An 18,809-nucleotide genomic window follows, 5' to 3' on the forward strand; every position below is an offset into this window, starting at 1 on the left:
ATAACTGGTTCCGTTATCCTTCCAAAGTTAGGTGTAGATGTCATTGTTACCATACAGCTTCTTCTGCTTTTTTTTCCATTCCATATGTTTGTGAGACCGAATTTTAATTAGAACATTTTTCTCTTACCTTTCCTTACTAACAGTCTCCCCCATAGTTGTCCCTGTTCTTTTTCAAATTCACGGTTTCTTTATCCATTTTTCCTATGAACTTATATGCTATGCATGCACACACACAAACACACACAAATGCACAGAGACACACACATGCACACACACATACACACACACACACACACACACACACACACACACACACATATATATATATATATATATATATATATTCCTAAATATATCTTTTGGTCTCCACAGAACATTAATTCTGTGTATGTTTTCAGGACTGATCTTTTCATCTGGGATAATCCATTGGTATACTCTTCCATGGGGAAGAGCACCACTTCTGCTGACAGCTTTATCCTCTTCTACACAGTGAATTTTTATAGGTGTAAAGCCTCATGGGCTTTGGCCCATTCTGTTTGTTACTTTCAATTATGTCTTTGCTCAACTCACATTTGAGTACTCAAATTGTCAACACTTTATAGGAAGCTTCTGTTGTTACTAGCAGACACATCACAGAAAATTCCCTGATCCTCTGGCTCTATCAGTCTTTCCATTTCCTTTCCTTCAATGTTTCCTGGGCTTTGGGTATGGAAACGATTTGCAGATGTATTCCTTTGGACTGAGCACCACAACTCACCTTGCAACTTCTTGTTCACAGTGATCCCAGAAGAGTAAGAGACTAATACTGGAAGGTGTGGTTTGTGAATGAAGACAGAATCTCACACAAATAACCCATCTTTTCTGGCACACAATCTCACTTTACTTATTTCTGCTAACTCAGCTACTCAATAATAACTTCCATCCAGGCACAATGGCATGGGTTTTCTCTGCTCTTTATATATGAGTACCTTTTCTAGATTCATCTGGGATTATACCTATATCCAATGTTCTTCTGAGTCTTCAGATCATGTCATCTGTCTTTTTCCCCATTTTAACACAAGTGATTTTATTCTATGTGCATGAGTATTCTCTCAGAAATAATTATTTATGTCCTTAAATGTACAGTGGATCCCAAACTTTCATATGCTATGGGTACCATATATTTTCTAAATATTAAAAGGACATGTATGTCAAAGATTTGGACAGAAAGTCTCAAGCTATGTGATGAAAGAAGCATATAAAGAAGAAAAACTAGAAGGAAACAAGGGAAGTTATAGCTGAGTCCTGACTTAGTGTGAGTTTCCATCAAAGGTTGAATGGAAAAATTTTACATATGCAGAGAAACATTTTATCAGAAATAGAGATTTTAACTGGGTGAAATCACCCACTCATGGCCTGAAGATGATGGTCAGAAGAGAGAGAGCTGTCAGAAAGAAGAGTATAATGGATAAAAAGTTTAAAAAAAGATTGATTTGAAAATTTCATGAGGAGTGTGACTCTGAAGTATGCAGCCATAGAGTTTCCACTCAGGGTTATACCAGAGATTTATTTATGTGCAATACACATACCAAGTTTGCATATAGCACTAATAATATCTATTAACATGAACATAGTTTGTGTAGTGACACGATATACATGCTTTGATTAAACAATAAAAACATGCCAATAAACATAGTTCATGAAAATGCTATTTTAGTATACAGTTTCATCAAAGTGCAGAACAGATACTGACACACAGGGTAATTATATGGCCTGATTTTTTCTTTACAGAAAGGCAGGAGTAAATTCATTGCTGCCTAGATCCAAGGTCAGGAATGCTGCTGGCTGACTACAATGTCTCTTTGCGTTATATTGATCCCACATGTGAGTAATTCAACGCAGAAAACTATCTCCTTTCTTACTACCTGAAATGTTTGAATTCATGTGCAACACTTCTGCTTTGTGGATAGGTTGATATAGTGCCTAGGTTTTTCAAGTGACTCCATCTACCTTCACTGCCTTCATGAGGCTACAGTCCCAGAACATCCTAATGTTATTATTCAATATGAAATATGACAAAATGGATAGAACTTGGTGAGTCTCTCACCTCTCTAAATCAGCCATTTTTTATAATCCTCTGGAAGCACATTCATGGTCTTAGATCAAATAACACTAAAATCCATCTATGATCTAACTCTTGGACTTCTGGTTTATCATCGATGGCATTCAAAATTTTTTATCCATAGCAATATGTAAAACGATGGGATTTCTCAGAGGAAAAATACAGAAAATAAAAAGGCTTGACTAATTTTATTATCAGTGGTCCAGTGCTTGGATTGTAATCTATGTCTTGATGACTGGAAAACCGAAGGATAAGGAGATATCTATTTAGCTTAAGAACATGTAAGCCCTCAAATCTTTCTCACAAAACTGAGAAGAGACTTCCTAGATCTGAAGGTCACATTCACACTGGTTCACAGCCAATTTTTTCATGGCTGACTATAAATATAGGAGATCTGTAATATATCATCTCATTTATAAGAGTCTCACAAGACTCTGAACAGAGTCTTTCAAAACAGAAATAAAAAACAAAGAAAAATTTATTGGATAGAGTTATACCATACCAATTATGTCATATCTTGATGAATTTTAACTGTCTATCATGACCTTTTGAGATATAGTATATAAGCTGCATTTTGTCAAGTTTTTTTCATAGACTTACTGATTATATGTGTTCCTATGCCCTTTAAGTTTCTCAACTTAGAAAACTCTTGATGATACTAAAAATAATATTTTATTCAGGTAATAAGGTTATATAAGCTTGGCTTATAACTACTTTAGGTTTGACACTATTTAAAGGAGATTTTTATTCACATTCGTCACATAGAAATCTCTTCAATTTTTGAGCATTGATATTCTCAGATATGTAAACATTCTAAAAACTTCAGAAATTAATAAAAAGGTCGTCACTCTACTCTGTGAACAATTTATCCAGGCATTACTAATTATATGATTCTCAATAAATAGTGATGGTTCCTATAGGAAGAAGAATGTGGTTTCTCATGGAAACAGTAGACAACTCTACAGGGAGCTATGGTCAAAGAGGGTGTAAATTTGGATAGTATGGGAGGTGGGGTACATCTCAGTGCATTTGGGAGAAGGAAAAATCTACCTGCTTGTACTCTAATGCTGATTGGGTCCCCAAATTGGTTTGAAAGAGTGGGTCTGCACTTAGCTTCTGGAAACTGGGAACCTGCCCCAAAATTAGGTATGACTTGGAAATAAGAATGCCAACACCCCATACCTGAGGAGAAGAAACAGAATTACAGAATAGGGTTGCTGGCCCTTACACCACAAGAAGGAGGAGGAAAGGTAGAGACAAGGAGGCCACCATGGTAGAGTAATAACACGAATGAAGGAGAAACACAGTCCCCCTCTAAAAGTTCCAAGAGGACTTGGCTTCTCAAGTAGGTCAAGTGCAGCCAAGAGAAAACCTAGAAATTAGTAAATAGTAACTTGGATTTATCTGTGGGAGGTTGAAAATATAGTCAGAGACATTGTATGAAAAGTCTACTTTATAAATTAGCATACTAGCCTTATTCAAAATGAATGGAATACACTGTATCCTTTTATAATATGCCATATGTGTGAGGGTAGGGTTTTTTTATGATTAAAGAAAGAGAGATAAATACTATGGATTTAATGTGGATAGCTCAGTATTTTCCCTGACAGTCTTACAGTACATTTGCATTCCTATAATGCATCTTTGTTCAAGCTTATTTGTGTCTTATTGTACAGAGTCAGGAGATGTTAAACAGAGGAGTGTCTATTCAAGTTCACTTAGCAGATATAATTTATCATTATACATGTATTTAAATCCAATGTAGGTATGTTCTATTTATCTGCCTTTCAGAATGCATTACAGAGTGTGTTTGATTAGAAATAACATGTTTCCAATGGGATCCTAAGGAGATAAATTTATTTTGGTTGCTGACAGCAAGGAAACTAGCATCTCTATTTATGTGGGAGATTTAGGTTGCTAATGTATCCCTGGAAGTGTGTGTGTGTGTGTGTGTGTGTGTGTGTGTGTGTGTGTGTGTATGCACATGTGCACAATTGCATGCGTGCGCATGTGTGTGTTTACTGTACATAGCTCAGGGCAAGTGGAGTCTCAGCTTGCTCACATATTTTCTATTCTTACCTGCTTCATGATCATAACTGTCTTGAGAATTGATGAATATAGGATGCAGAAAAGCTCCGGAGACTAGGCTATGACTCCAGTATAGACCTCATTTCTCTATAGAAACTTGGCTCTGTTCTTCTCCCTCAAGTTGTGTTCTTCCCTCTGCTGTAGAATAGTGAAAGAGCAAGTCTATAAAAAAGTATTTAACAATTCTACATGATCATACTCAGCCTGATATTATTGGCTATATAGACACATAAGAAATGATTTATTATAATGTTGGAACAAGAAAGGAAAATTGGGAATAGGAAAGATCGCTTTAATAATCAATTACCATGAGTATGAAGCTTTGTCATCAAAGTCCCATTCCCTGGATAATGTGAAGGTAATTTAGATAAAAATGTTGTCTTTGAAAGTGCAGACATGAAAATTTACAGCATTTTCCACCTCTTTATATGCAGCTAACTCTGTTGCCTGGTTGTGGATCCTATTCCCCTAACTGAGCTCACTTGTCTGACCTCAGTCAGAGAGGGTATGTCTACTCCTGGAGTGACTTGGCATCTGATTTCCAAAAAGAAATCTGATTTCTTATGGGACAATAGATGTTTCAGTCCTTGATATAGACAACTGTCATGACTTGAAACTTAATTAGAACACTCTATTAATTTAGACTGAATAGATGTGGAAAAGCAAATAGAAACAGAGAATTTGTTCAACTTATATGAGTATTTGACCCTAAGATTTTAAAAGGAAATGGTTGTATTTTGAAGACCTGTTTTTTAATCCAAGACAGGTCTCTCGGGTTCATGAGTGGTAGTAATAAAAGCCCTGAGATCCTTCTGCAACCTTCCTTAAGAAGGAAATTCTGGGAATCATTTTGCCGATTCCTAATTTTCCCAGAGGTGAAGAACAAGAGAAAGCACAAAGATGAAACTGAGACCCTCTGCTGTTATGAGAACCTAATCCACACCAATTAATGCATATCTTCTTCAGGAAAGCTTATATTAGTGACTGACAACATTTTTTGATATAGCTTTTTAAAACATTCAAATAAAGTTTCTATACATCACAAACCTTGTGGAGTGTAGGAGCCAAAGGTGAGGAAGAAACCTATCAAAACAGTGTTCTGTACCTAACAAGACTCCTGAACTAACACCACCTGTGACTGTCTGTATAAGACATGCAAGAGATTAAACTGGAGCATGTAGTATAAGGAGTTCATGACCCTCTATCACTACTTGATGAATTTTTGATAGTTAATGCATTAATATTCTCTAAGAGTGTTGTCTCTGATAAAATTACCATGCTTGTACCAGTGGGTGTTCCTACATCTATTAATATATGATAACACCACATTGGACTCAGTGTGTGAGGTACATTGTACTCAGGGTTTAGATATATTTATATGGAGACCTGAAGTTAGGGGAAGAGGAATGAGTTGTAGATTCAGAGAAGAGAGGGGAATACCAATATCAAATACATTGTATCCTATATTAAATTCTCCTTTATAAAATATTACATTTTGAAATATTATTCAATTTGATCATAGTAAACAGGATCAATTTTTCCCATTCATAAAACTTATTAGGATTTCAACTCTTCAATAGACAGGCAAGTCAGAATGATAAAGTTTTGTTATTCTTATTTCAGGGCTGGAGAAAATGTCTCATCAGTAAGACAAGATACTGCTCTCACAGGGAAAATAAATTCCTTTCTAGGCATCCTTCCTTTTGTTTTACAAATGCATACAGTAACTTTCTAAGTCCCACTTCTTTGGTGTGACACAGCACATTCCCTTGTTACCATTCCCGGTATATGGCTCCTGTTCCACGCGCAGACTCCTATCAAGGTTTTAATTTACCAAATGTTTGTATGATTTTAACGCATACTTTTTACATTAATCAAAGTATTATAATCTGTGAGATGGATGACACAAAGTATAAGATCCAAATAATGTATGAGCTAGCACGCCACACACAAATCAACCACATGGGTTCTTAACTCCCAGAATGTACTTTTGTAGAATGAAAAATGTGCTATGTTTTTTTAATATTGAAGACAAGTATTCAAATATAGTCAGGACCCCAGATAGAGCTTACACCAGCAAGTGGGTAAGAAACTCACTTTTGTGTCTGAAGTCCAAGGCTCTGAATGGGCTGGTGAGGCCTTAGGTAGCTGCACCCACCCAGTGGCCATCATCAGACTTCTCAGGTATCCAGCTCCATTCAATGTGAAGTAAAAAATATCCTAAGTCTTAACCAAAATACAGGCTCTGACTCAGAAGTACAAATTTAACTTTCTCTTTAAATAAGACAATCGGGAAGGGGATCAAGCTTGAAAAAGAGTAAAACTTATTTTGGCAAGATAGCAACCGAAATCTAAAGTACAAGTTATTATATCCAAATAACTTGGGGGAGGGCGGCAATGGGGGGAGGGTTGGGAGGGGAACACCCATAAGGAAGGGGAGGGGGGAGGGGGATGTTTGCCCGGAAACCAAAGAATTATTATTAAGTATTAAATAAATTTAAAAAAAAATAAAAAAATAATAAACAATAAATTAGAACCCTATCTCTAAAAAAAAAAAGGCATTAAAGATTAAACCATAATATTAGGGAGGGGGAACACATCAAACACAAGATACAGTGTGTCTAAACATCTTGAAATTATAATTTAAGGGTAGAACTTGAAAACTTATGCTGTTTTAGATTAAATGCACCTTTTTCCTGTTTCTCCCAAATAGAATCCGAGTTTAATCACACCTCAAAGCTTTTCTCTCAAAACAAAGCAACCACTAAATACACACAAAATACTTATTTGTTACTTCCCTGCCTTACCAACATGAAATGCACATGACTCAAAAGACTACAATTTGGGAGGAGTGTACACAAACTGAAAAACCACAACTCCAAGTTTCAAAATTTGCTCTTAAACCATAGGATGCATAGATCATTTTTACTTCTCATGAGGATGTCACACTGTCAATAAATCATCAAATTTCCTTAGAATGACAAGAATTGTCAGTTGCCAATCTCAATGGACTGGAGATACAACTTTGAAAATACTTCACTTCTTAATAGATGAGTAAGGTCATTATAATTGATTGCATTCTTCAAGTCTTCAGTATCTAACAATCTACCAAACTTAAGAAGTCTAAGTTATTAAATGGTGTAACATCCTAAAAGTAACCAATTACTTCAGTATAAGCCATTCATAGTCCAAAGTCTGAAGAATGACCAAAATCAAATCTTTAATTTTTATAACTGTATAAATGTGATCCAAATGTGTCCACCACTTGTCCCCCCCCCAAATGCTATAAATAAGCAAACTACAATTGCTCCCTGATATGTATGGACTCCCTAGATGTCTCATTGAGCTTAATTATAGACCACTCACAGTAATAGCTTTTTAGTATCATGTATAACATGATGTTAAGCCACTTTAGCTCTTGCACATATATGTTGCACTTCTGGCTGATAATGGAGAAAAATTTGCAGCATTACACTGTTAATCTAAGTTGCATCCATCCTTTTAAATGGCATCAATATCAATGTCATCATCCTTGTTGTCAGACTTCACAGTTTCAACTTTTGGTACACTGGCAGTCTTCCAATATACCACCTCAATATTTTCATCTTCGTCTTCTTCCTTCCCACAAGAAGATTCTTCCTTCGCTTCCTTCAACCATTTAATAAATGGCTCTGCTTTGACCTGAATCTCTTTGGTAAGTTCCTTTGAGACATGTTTCTTAGAGGCCTTTTCTGAGCAGCTGATAATGACCTCTTCCTCTAAAAAGTCTGCATCACACATCTCCTTCAAGATATGTGGAATCTTGTAGATCAACTGAGCTTGATGCATTGCTACCACACATTCCAAACCATGAAGAAGGTACCACTGGGCCTTTTTGTGCTATGACAAAATCTTAAGAAATGACGCCTATATTTCTTGATTTGCTCTCTTTTCTTCTCATCAAGGAGAACTTCTGTCAAAACAAGAGGGCCCATGGCTTTTACATCCTGTCTTTTTGCCTCAGCCACAATGTCTTTATCAGATGAATCGATAATGCCCTCTTCTTTCTTTTTCTTAACAAAATCAAACAGGATGTTAACACACTCTTCTACAGTTCTTTCCAAATCATCTCTAAGTGTCAGACCTTTTGCATGATCACTGATTTCATCAATTCTGTGCCTTTGAGCTTCCTCAGTTGGATCCTCCCCTCAGTCATCATCTTCCTCTTCTTCCACAGCATGTAGAGGACTAATTTCATTTGGTGGTGGAGGTGGTCGTGTCTCACTGGTGGATACAGAGCCATTTTCCTTGTCCCTGCCTTTTCAGTTTTTCTTTTCTTTTTCCTTCTTTCCTGTACCAGTGTCACTATTCTCAGGTGGGTTTTTGAGAATGAATGTACAGAGTTTATGATGTGTGTCAAGCATGCCTCACTATGCACAGGCTTTATAAGAATTACCTATTGTTTGCTTCTTTGGATTGACATGCAGATCTGTTTCAGGATTCGCACACTCAGGACAGAAAATAAATTTTTTAATGAATCCATCCAACATGTCTTGCAGTTTATTTGCCTCATGAGATCCACGGACAATGTAACCATCATTCTTAATATCAAACTGGGTCTGTGCTCCCAACTCACAACCAAATATTTGGTGGGATACATTGGAGGCCGATTAAGTGCCTTTGCAAGTCAACCATGTTGACTATAACTCTCGATTCCATTTCCTTTGACCTCAACCTTAGCAATCAAACGAGGCATCTTGTAGCAATAGAACTGATCTGACACACTGCAGTTGACGTTGACAGACATTTTGGCCTTTTAGTGACTTTATCAATAAGTTGGACAGATCTTTGATTGCAACTTTTTGGTTTCTTCTGTCTGGAGAAGAAAGAATGACATAAACGACTGCATGAGTTCTCAGTCTTTGACATGAAAAAAATTTCGCCACTGAGGCTGTAAGCTTCTTGCTTGTATGCTATGTTTCCCCAATAAAGTTACAAATGGCTGCGAAACAGCTTGTTTTCCTCAAATAAAGACATAAATCCGACGCGGCTCACAAGGGATTGGGAGGAAAAGGCACTGGAAACCGGGTCCGGAGAGGCGGGGGCCGGGGGCAAGCTGAGGGGCACCTGGGCAGGTGCTGCCACCAAGCAGCAGGAGGGACTGTCCCTGCGTCCACACCTGGCGACCAGGAGGGGACATGGCTGTGAGTCCCAGGCAGCGCCTGCCCCTACCTGTGGCCCGCGGGATGGAGGGGCAGGAGCGATGGGCAGGAGCAAGGGCCATCCCTCCACACACCCCCCACGCCGCGGACTCACCTCTGAAATGTTCTCACTCTGACTTAGCTTTAAGTTTTAATGGTGCATTCTCTTTTCCAGATTGAGGTCACTTTTCTAGAACACCTCAGTAGCACTGAGACCCAATGTCCGGGAAGAGGAATTTCCCAGTGTTTATACCACAAATATATTTATTTATTTTTAAACTTCAGATTTTATTCCCTTCCCAATCCACCCTGTGCCCCAACAGTTCCACATCCCATACCTCCCTTCACCCCAGTGTCTCCACAAGTATGACCCCATCCCACTGAACCCACCAGACCTCTAAACTTCTTGGGGCCTCAAGTTGCTTGAGGGTCCATCTTCTCTGACTGAACCCACACCCAAGAGTCCTCTACTATACATGTGTTGGAGGCCTCATCTCAGCTAGTGTATGCTGCCTGGTTTGTGATCCAGTGTCTGAGAGATCTTGGGTGTCCAGGTTAATTGAAAATGCTGGTCCTCCTGCAGGATTGCCCTCTTCCTCAGCTTCCTCCAGTTTTTCCCTAATTCAACCTGAGGGGTTAAGAGGGCTCATTTGTTGAGTGCACATATCCGCATCCAACACTTTCAGCTGCTTACTAGATCTTTCCGGGGAGAGTCATGATAGCCCCCTTTTGTCAGCACCCTATACCCTCAGTAATGGTGTAGGGCTTGGGGTCTTCCCTTGAGCTGGATCCCACTTTGGACCTGTCACTGGTCCTTGTTGTCCTCAGGCTTTTCTCCATTTCCATCCCTGCAGTTCTTTCAGACAGGAAGGATTACGGTACAGAGTTTTGACTGTGGAATAGCAACCCCATCCCTCACTTGATGCCCTGTATTTATGCTGGAAGTAGGTTCAATAAGTTCCCTCTCCCCAATGTAGGGCATTTCAACTAAGGTGCCCCCTTTGAGATCTGAGAGTCCCTGACTTCTCAGGTCTCTGGTACATTCTAGTGGAACTTCCTAACAGCCTTACTCTGGAGTTTGCCTGCTTTTATTCTTTCTGCTTGCCCTCAGGGCTTCAGTCCTTTGTTTCCACCCAATACCAGATCCTGTTCCCCTCTCAGGCCATCCCCATCCACCTTCCGTCCCCTGTTCCTCCTTCCCATACTCCTTGTAATTGCTTTCTTCTCCCTTCCAAGTGGGACCCAACTGCCCCCAGTTTGACCTTTCAGCCTGCTGACCTTTTTGATTTCTGTGGAATATATCTTTGTTATTCTGAACTCTTTTTTTTTTTTTTTTTTTTTTTTTGCCTATTAACCACTCATTAGTGAGAACATACCATGACTGTCCTTTTTTGTATGAGATACCTCACTCAGGATATTTTCTAGATCCACATTTCCTTAAGAGATATTGGCCTGTTTGGAAAATTTACCTGCTTCTGATTTAAATTTGGTAGGTGGTATCTGTGGAAAAAAACATCCATTTCATCTAGATTTTCCAGTTTTCTTGAGTAGATGTATTGTGATTTTTGAATTTCCATCATTTCTATTGTTATGTCTTCCTTTTCATTTCTGATTTTCTTAATATGGATATGGCCTCTGGGCCCTTTAATTAGTTTGGCTTGTGATTTATCTATCTTCTTGATTCTTTCAAAGAATCAGCTTTTGGTTTCGCTGCTTGTTTGTATTGTTCTCTTTGTTTCTATTTCGTTGATTTCATCCCTGACTTTGACTATTTCCTCTCTTCTACTCCTCTTGGGTGAGTTTGCTTCTTTTTGCTCTAGAACTCTCAGGTGTGCCATTAAGCTGCTAGCGTAAGATGTCTCCATTATTACCAGGGCATTTAGTACTATGAATTTTCGACTTAGCATTACTTTCATTGAGTCCCATAAGTTATGATGTGTCATCATTTTCATTAAATTCCAGAAAGTTTTTAATATCTTTCTTTATTTCATCCCTGACCAAATTATCATTTGTTCAGCTTCCATGGGTATTTATGTCATTCATGTTGTTATTAAAGGCCAGCTAAATCCATGGTGATCTGATAGGATGCATGGAATTAATTAAATATCCTTGTATGGGTTGAGGGTTGTTTTGTGACCACTTATATGGTTGATTTCAGAGAAAGTACCATGAGGTGCTGAAAAGAATGTGTATTTTTTTTTGCGGGGGGGGGATGTTCTTTATATATTTGCTAAATCCATTTGTTTAGTAATCTCTAATAGTTTCAAAATGTCTCTGTTTAGTTTCTGTTTCAATGGCCTGTCCATTGGAGAAAGTGGGCTGTAGAAGTCTGCCATTATTATTGTGTCCTACTCAATGTATGTTTTGAGCTTTAGTAAAGTTTCTTTCATTAATGTGGATGCCCTTGACTTTGGGGCAGAGATATTCAGGATTAAGACTTTCTCTTGGTGGATTTCTCCTTTGATGAATATAAACTGTCCTTCCTCATCACACTTGATAATTTTGGTTGAAAGTCTATTTTCTTTGATATTAGGATAGCAACTCCAGCTTGTTTCTTGGGACCTTTGGTTTGAAGACTATTTTCCATCCTTTTACTCTGAAAAATAGTGTCTGCCTATGTATTGTGGTGTGTTTTTTGTATGCAGTAAAATGCTGGATCTTGTTTGCATATCCATTCTATTAGCTTATGTCTTTATATAGGTGAGTGAGTCCATGAATATTGAGATATTAAAGACACATAACTGTTGGCTCCTGTTATACTTGTTTTTGTAGGTAGCTTCATGTGCTTGTGGTTTTCTCCTTTTGGCTTTGTTGTGAGATGTCTAATATCTTTTCTTTGATATAGGTATAGTCCTTATATTGGAGTTTTCCTTCTAGGATCCTCTGTAGGACTGGATTGGTGTATAGATACAATATGAATTTGTTTTTTTTTCCTGGAATATTTTGGTTTCTCCATCTATGTTGGTGGAGAGTTTTGCTTGGTATAGTATCCTAAGCTGACATTTGTGTTCTCTTAGTCTGCATGACCTCTGACAAGGCCCTTCTGTCTTTCAGAGTCTGTTGTGAAGTCTGGTGTAATTCTGATACGTCTCCCTTTTTATGTTACTTGGTTCTTTTCCCTAGCAGCTTTTAACAGTTCTTCTTTGTTCTGTCCATTTATGTCTTGACTATTATGTAATGAGAGGGCTTTGTTTTCTGGTCCCATTAACTTGCTGTTCTCTAGGCTTCTGTACATTTATAGTCATCTCTTAAAGAAAGAGGAAAGAATGGTTGGGGAAATTTTCTTCTGTGATTTTTTTGAAGACATTTTCTGTTCCCTTGAGTTGGGAATAATCATTCTCCTCTATCTCAATTTTTGTTAGATTTGGTCATTTCATTGTGTCCTGAATTTCCTGGATGTTTAGGGTTAAATCTTGATTATGTTTTGAATTTTCCTTAGCAGTTGTGTCAATCTCTTCTAAGTCATTGTCTGCACCTGGGTTCTTGCTTCCATCTCTTTCGTTCTGTTGGTGATTCTTACAACTGTAATTCCTGACCTTTTCCATAGGTTTTTAAATGTCAAGTTTACCTCCATTTGTGATTTATTTATTGTTTTCACTTCCACTTTTAGGTCTTAGGTTATTTTATTTAATTCCTTCACCTGTTTGATTGTATTTTCCTGTATTTTTTTAAAGGATTTGTTTCCACTTTAAGAACTTTTACCTGTTTACCTGTGTTTTCCTGTATTTCGTTCAGTGAGTTATTTATATCCTCCTTAAAGGACACTATTATCTTCATGGGATAGGATTTTAGGTCAGCGTCATGATTTTCAGGTGTGTTGTTGTATCCAGGATTTGATGTGGTGGGAGAAATGAGTTCTAATGTCCTTGAATATTGGCTCCTGTTTCTTATAGTCTTGGGCTTGCCTCTCTACATCTGTTTATCCCAGGTGTTTGCTTGTCTGGTTGACTCCAAAACCTACTTTTGTCCATGTGTTGCAACAGCTCTCCTGGTAGGCTTATGGCCCTTGGTATAGCAGACCTCCTGTGTGTCCTTCCATCTGGAGGGTATTCAGAGGGACAGAAAAGCTGCTGATTTGTTGCCCTGGCTGAAGCAGATCTCCTGGGAGGGCTTCAGAAATTTTCTTCACAGGAGAAATCACAGTGTTTTTCTGTGTGAAGCTGTTCTCTTGGGATAGGAGGAGGTGTTAATGGACTGGAGTTTCTGATCTTGTGCACAGCCACACTCCAGGGAGACTTTCAGTCTTTTGGGTCAGTTGCCTTGCATGCCAAAGAACCCCGGGGAGGTCTTCAGACTGTAGTGTGAACTCCCTAATTGTCCTGTATAATATTGAAGGAAATTTTATAAAATCCTTAAAAACTGGATCCAAAAAGAAGTCAAAACCATCATTCACTAGGATCAAGTAGGCTTCATCCCATGGATGCAAGTTTGTTTCAGTATACGAAAATCCATTAACTTAATCCACCATATAAACAAACTCAAAGAAAAAAAAATCACATGATCACAGAAAAACCATTTAACAAAATATTACACACTTTCATGTTAAATGTATTGGAGTACCAGGAATTCAAGGTACATACATAATAAAAGCAATTTACTACAAAGCAACAGCCAATATCAAATTAAATGGAGAGATATTCAGAGCAATCCACTAAAATTGGAGACAATCCAAGGATACCTACTCTCCCATATATATTCAATACCAGAAGAGAAGAACATGACCTGCTTTTGGGAGGGAGAAAAGGACCAAAGGCCTGTGGGCCACCAGAAAGAATGGAAACAGGCAACCTCTGGAGGTAGGTGGTTGGTGGGACCCTTCAGAAAGTATGAAAGATCTGAAAAATGAATCTGAGAATCTGAGGACTCAAACGTGAAGGAGGAGGGGGCGAGATGAAATATCTACAGTGGGGGGAGGGAAATTTTAGAGCCCAACTCTAGCACAAAGACAGGGCATCAAGTGAGGGATGCAGTTGCTATCCCACAGTCAAAGTTCTGACCCCTAATTGTTCCTCTCTGAAAGAAGTACAGATATGGAAATGGAGAAGAGCCTGAGGGAAAAAAGGTCCAGCAACAGGCTCAACGTGGAATCCAGCTCAAAGGGAGGCCTTAAAGTCTGACACTATTACTGAGCCTATGCAGTGCTCACAAAAGAGACCTATTATGACTGCTCTCTAAAAGACCCCTAAACGAGCAGCTGAAAGAGTCAGATACAGATATTAGCACCCAACTAATGGATAGAAGATGCTGACCCCTGTGGTTGAATTAGGAAAAAGCTGGAAGACGCTGATGGCCACCCTGTAAGAAGACTATCAGCCTCAATTAACCTGGGTCCCCAAGATCTCTGACATTGAACCACCAACCAGGTAGTATACACCAGCTAATATGAGGCATCCAACACATATACAGGAGAGTACTCCTTTGTCTTTATTCAATAAAGACTCAAGAGACTGGAGGCCCCAGCGAGTTTGGGGGTCTGTTAGGGTGAGGTATTTTGGAGTGATGGGGAACAATCAGAGGGTAGGCTTGGAGGGGAATAAAATCTGGAGAGTAAAAATATAAACAAATAAATAAAATTTAAAAAGAAGTAACAAATTTTATGTGAATAAATAAGAATATGTAAATAAATAAAAATAATTAATAAATATAAATATATGAAAGAAAAGAAGGGAAAATTGTGGATTATGTAAACAGTAGAAGAGTAGCTTCACCTCAAAAACTCAACCAGTCCCAGCATTTGCAACTATCCCAAAATAGAATAAATATACACTTCTTTTCCTTGTAAATTAAATATTCAGTCTTGAAGGTTAGAAGTATTGTGTTTTGTACAACTATAGGTTCAGTTTCAGTGCTGGCCTTCCTTGATACTCTCCCATTTAGGACAGAGTCATCTACCACAGCACAGACACAGAAGTGCAATATCACAATATCACAAGCTATTTTCCTTGTTGACTATTACATTATTTGCACTACCCCTGTAATATTTTTTGTGTGAAATTGAACTCCAGAAAAAAAACTAAGGAAAATTTTTTTCATTTCATTGGAAAATGATCAGAGGCTCCTTAAATTATATGTCTCCTGCTTTTCCATATTCTTGTGACTTAGACCCCTGCCTTGCCATCACCATCCTGGAATGAAAACCTTCCCCCGGCTGTTGTTCTGGCTCCCTATCCAGCCAGAAGGAATCAAATATACTATACTGTCCAGTCCTGGCTCTATGTTTAATTCACCTGCAGGTTTTTTACAAAATTTTGCTATTCTCTATAGTCATTGCCTCATACCAATTATCACTTAGTTTCTCAACTTACCTAATTACCCATACAACATCAACTGCAGTATTACTGGCCATGACAGTCCTGGGCATGACCCCTGACATCTACCACAAAATGATTCAATAACTTACCAAATTCTGTAAGCTTTACTGACATAGCATTTAATATATATTTGATTTCTGCTTTTACTCCTGAGGGCAGAAAGTGTATCTCAGTGATAGATTGACTATGAAATAATGCCTTTTATGCACAATGAAAACAATTTAATCAATATTCTATGAATCAATCTACTTTGGATATACTATGCCATTTCAGAAAATCCCTGAAACCAAGGTTTAAAATTACATTCCTCCTGTCAGGAATAGAAAATTCAATCTTTAATGCAGTCACTTGCAATCACTTGGAAGTACTTGAAGAGACAAGGAATGTTTATTCTTATTTGTATTTTGCTTATCAAAAATCATAAGTAAATATATACATCTCATCTTTGTCACTCCCAGTTATCTCTCTGGCTTTCTGTTTCTCCTATTTGTAGAAGAAGACTTAAGTTATTAACTGCTATATAAGGACCATTCCTAACTGTCTGCTACCATGATTCCCACCATGTTAGTCCTTGACTAATCTTCTGGACATAAGAACTTACCAATTAAATTCTTTTTAGATAAATTGCCTTGGCTATGATATCTTATCACAGAAATAGAAAGGTAAGTCATTAAATATCTAATAAGTAAGGTATGATCCATAAGCACAGAGAAGCAAGTCATAGAGGAAGAAACTAGATTAGGTAACATAGATATCCCAGGGAGGGTAACATAGGATAGAAATTACATGTGATCCTTAAATTATCTCCTCCGAGCCCTCATACCCAGATGGCTAATACCACAAATGGCATCTACACTATCTGACCTTAAACATGCCAGACACTTCCTACACATCTTAAGATACTACAAGTAACCTATCTCTCAAACTGAGCTTCATATAAGAAATAGCATGGACCCTGGGTTGAGTTTCTCTGTAATAACATTTCTTTATAGTGTACCATCAGTGTATAGTATTACATCAGGACACATTTTCCAAAAGTATACTATGCTTAAATTTGTTGGAAATATAATTAATGAGATCAAACTACCTAAATCTGGTCCAGGTTTAAGAAATCACTTTAAATGTGTTTCCTTCCTTGCCTCTATACAGTTTGCTTACCTGCCTCAACACTGGCACAAATTCCTTCACTCAAAGGCAGGAGGAGTAGCTTTAAAAGAATCCTTGAATTGGAGTTATCAAAAGCTAGACATCAAGTGAATGTTGGGACTTGAATCAAAATCCCCTGAAAGAACAGACAATCAGTCAATGTTCATTATCATTAAACTATTTTCCCAGACTACTTCTTCCTCAGTATATTAATCCTATAAATAGATGTTTTTTGTACCAAAATAACTCAAGGTTTTTCTCTTCCTCCCTCCCTCCTCCTTCCCCTCTCCCTCTCTCCACTACCAACATATCTCTCTCTCTCTCTCTCTCTCTCTCTCTCTCTCTCTCTCTCTCTCTCTCTCTCTGAGTTTGTGTGTGTGAGTGTGTGTGCGTGAGTGTGTGTGTACAATATTGTTACATGAAGCCACTACTGAGAATATTCTGCTACAAATAAACAGGTATTTCAGTGTTTTTATTTTCCTTTTTTTAATAAGTAGTGTAAACCATTCCATTCTTTTCATAATAGTCATGTGGGAAAACAAGGATTTAGGACACAGAACAGTTTCTCTGACTCCTATGTAAAAAGATTACATTGACATTTATCCCTGGCAAAGAAAACACAGCAGCTGAGCAGCTGGAGTCATCATGAGGATCAGCTGGGGCACCCTGTACTCTCACTTCTGCTTCCCTGCATGGTTTATGTCATGGCTTGAATCACTGTGGGAGGATAATCATGATGCTGTTGACAGAAATAAGTCGCGGCATCTTCAGATTGCAGGCTGTTGATCTCGAGAGAATACTGTGTGCCAGATTCACTGCCACTGAACCGTGATGGGACCCCATCTTGCAAGCTACTTGCATCATAGATCAGGAGCTGAGGAGATTTCCCTGGCTTCTGCTGATACCACGCTAAATTACTGTAAATGTCTTCACTTGCTAGACATTCGATGGTGACAGTTTCTCCCAGAGATGCAGACAGGGAAGCTGGAGACTGTGTCATCTGGATGTCACATATTCCATCTAAGAAGGGAAAATTGATAAAAAAAAATCCACACCTGATTAACTCGGTTGCAAGTGGATTTTCATGGTTACATTGATTACAGGAAGCGGAATAGATTTTCAGTGCTGTTTTCCTTACCTGTTATCCACAGCAGCAACAACCCCAGGAGCTGAGTGGGCACACCCATGTCTGTGTGTGATCTGTGTGAGGCTGACTCCAGCACAGGGTGTGACCTGATTATGAAGAAATCCTCGTTTCAGTGCTTTGGATGTATGCAAATCAGCAAAATGTAGACACAGCTGCAGGATTCATCAGGTCTACTCATTACAGGCCTGTGGTTCTCTTGTTTCTCCAATTAAAACACAATACAGGTTTATATGTAGAGAATGTGCTTTTGTTGGAACAACAAACAAGGGCCAAAGTCTATGAGCAAAACATTATTTTGATTTTTATCATGTTCTATTCCGAGTTACCATTTGTTTTCCTCCATGTACAGATTTTTCAGATGTCGTACTGTTCTAGGCAGTACATACATGAGTCTATTATCCTTCCAAAGTTAGGTGTAGATGTCATTGTTACCATACAGCTTCTTCTGCTTTTTTTTCCTTTCCATATGTTTGTGAGACTGAATTTTAGTTAAAACATTTTTCTCTGACCTTTCCTTACTACCAGTCTCCCCCATAGTTGTCACTGTTCTTTTTCAAATTCATGGCCTCTTTATCCATTTTCCTGTGAACTTAAATTGCTACACACACACACACACACACACACACACACACACACACACACAGAGGCACATTCCTAAATATATTGCAGACTCCACAGAACATTACTTCTGTGTATGTTTTCAGGACTGATCTTTTCATCCTGGACAATCCATTGCTATGTTCATACCTGGGAAGAGCACCACTTCTGCTGACAGCTTTATCATCTTCTCCATAGTGAATTTTTGTTGATGTAAAGCCGCATGGGCTTTGGCCCAT

General features: G+C 38.2%; 1 pseudogene and 1 gene segment (V, D, J or C); both read right to left on the bottom strand.

Annotated features, from left to right (window-relative positions):
• Positions 1–7,475: 7,475 nt before the first annotated feature.
• On the bottom strand, positions 7,476–8,975 carry Eif5-ps10 (eukaryotic translation initiation factor 5, pseudogene 10; annotated as a pseudogene).
• An 8,307-nt stretch (positions 8,976–17,282) lies between these two features.
• On the bottom strand, positions 17,283–18,013 carry LOC134486786 (immunoglobulin kappa variable 1D-13-like). The segment is given in 2 exon segments: positions 17,283–17,846; positions 17,965–18,013. Coding segments are annotated over 2 exon segments (372 nt in total).
• Positions 18,014–18,809: the final 796 nt, after the last annotated feature.

The sequence above is a fragment of the Rattus norvegicus genome, chromosome 4 (genome assembly GCF_036323735.1).
Source record: "Rattus norvegicus strain BN/NHsdMcwi chromosome 4, GRCr8, whole genome shotgun sequence".
Taxonomy (NCBI): domain Eukaryota; kingdom Metazoa; phylum Chordata; class Mammalia; order Rodentia; family Muridae; genus Rattus; species Rattus norvegicus.